At 46.6% G+C, this 1,254-nt stretch overlaps 1 protein-coding gene across 1 annotated transcript; it reads left to right on the top strand.

The window, feature by feature from the left end:
* Positions 1–18: 18 nt before the first annotated feature.
* Tsp_14129 (acetylcholinesterase 1) lies at positions 19–1,061 on the top strand (the record flags this gene model as incomplete). The annotated part of the gene is made up of 2 exons (XM_003367672.1): positions 19–228; positions 258–1,061. Coding segments are annotated over exons 1-2 (1,014 nt in total), but the record flags the coding sequence as incomplete, so codon positions are not given.
* Positions 1,062–1,254: the final 193 nt, after the last annotated feature.

The raw sequence follows: 1,254 nt of genomic DNA, 5'->3' as shown, positions 1-1,254 counted from the left end.
GATGTGGTCGTCGTGTCGATGAAACTACCGGGTCTCGTTGTTCGGCTTTCTCTACTTGGGCTTGGCCGACGCGCCGGGCAATGCTGGCTTGCTGGATCAGTTGGAAGCTTTGAAATGGGTCCACCGGAATATCGCCGCCTTCGGAGGCGACCCTGCAGATGTGACACTTTTCGGCGAAAGTGCTGGCGCCGCAAGTGTCAGCTTTGCATCTGTTGTCGCCGCTCAGCAGTCCATATTACAAACGAGCAATACTGCAGAGCGGAGCTGCCACCGCACCCTGGGCTCTGGAAAATGCCGACGTGCTCATCGAACGTGCTTTACTGTTGTCCGAAGCTTGCCAATGCAACGTGACCATCCGTGATCGCAACCCGGACCTGCTGGCTTTGGTCCGATGCTTGCAACAAGCACCAGTGTCGCAACTGTTGCAACACGAATGGGTAACGTACGAATTTTTAGATTTTCCCTGGACACCGGTTGTCGACCATTATTTCTTGACCGAACAGCCGAAAGCGTTGCTTGAGTCGGGTCAGTTCAAGAAGTGTGAATTGCTGTTGGGTAGCAACCACGACGAAAGCATCTATTTCATCGTCTACTACGTGGACAAGATTTTCAAACGTGACGAAGTGTTCACTAAACAAGAATTCTTGGTCGACGATCGTCTGTTCGAACAAGCAGTTTATGCACTGCTTCCGCAAAAGTATCGGAAAAATCCAATAGTGCATCGTGCTATTCTGTTCGAATATACCGACTTCGACCGTCCAGCAACTGCCCAACGACGCCAGCAAGCTTTGGACAAAATGTTCGGCGATTATCATTTCACGTGCGGTGTCAATGAATTTGCACGTCGATTTCGAGACCACGGTTCACCAGTTTACAGCTACTATTTCACTCAACGTTCCAGTGAACAACAGTGGCCAGAGTGGATGGGCGTGTTGCATGGATACGAGATTAATTACGTTTTCGGTGAACCTCTAAATGTGAAACAGTTTGCTTATACCGAAGCTGAAAAAAGACTTGGCTCGACGCTTCATGCGCTACTGGGCAAACTTTGCCCGTACAGGGTAATTATATTGCATACGCATTCGTTTTTCTGTAAATTCTGGTTCAACACCACCTCATATTCACTTTGTTATATATATATAAATTCAAATTTTTTCAAATGTTAACTGGTTATGATAATTTTCAAATAGAAAAACACCCATCCATTCCTATAATAATCATCATGATTTGTGATAAAGTTGTATAAAAGCCAGC

This window comes from Trichinella spiralis (assembly GCF_000181795.1).
Source record: "Trichinella spiralis strain ISS 195 chromosome Unknown Scfld3882, whole genome shotgun sequence".
Taxonomy (NCBI): domain Eukaryota; kingdom Metazoa; phylum Nematoda; class Enoplea; order Trichinellida; family Trichinellidae; genus Trichinella; species Trichinella spiralis.
The sequence above is the reverse complement of the archived record's forward strand: the minus strand, read 5'-3'. Positions and strand labels throughout refer to the sequence as shown.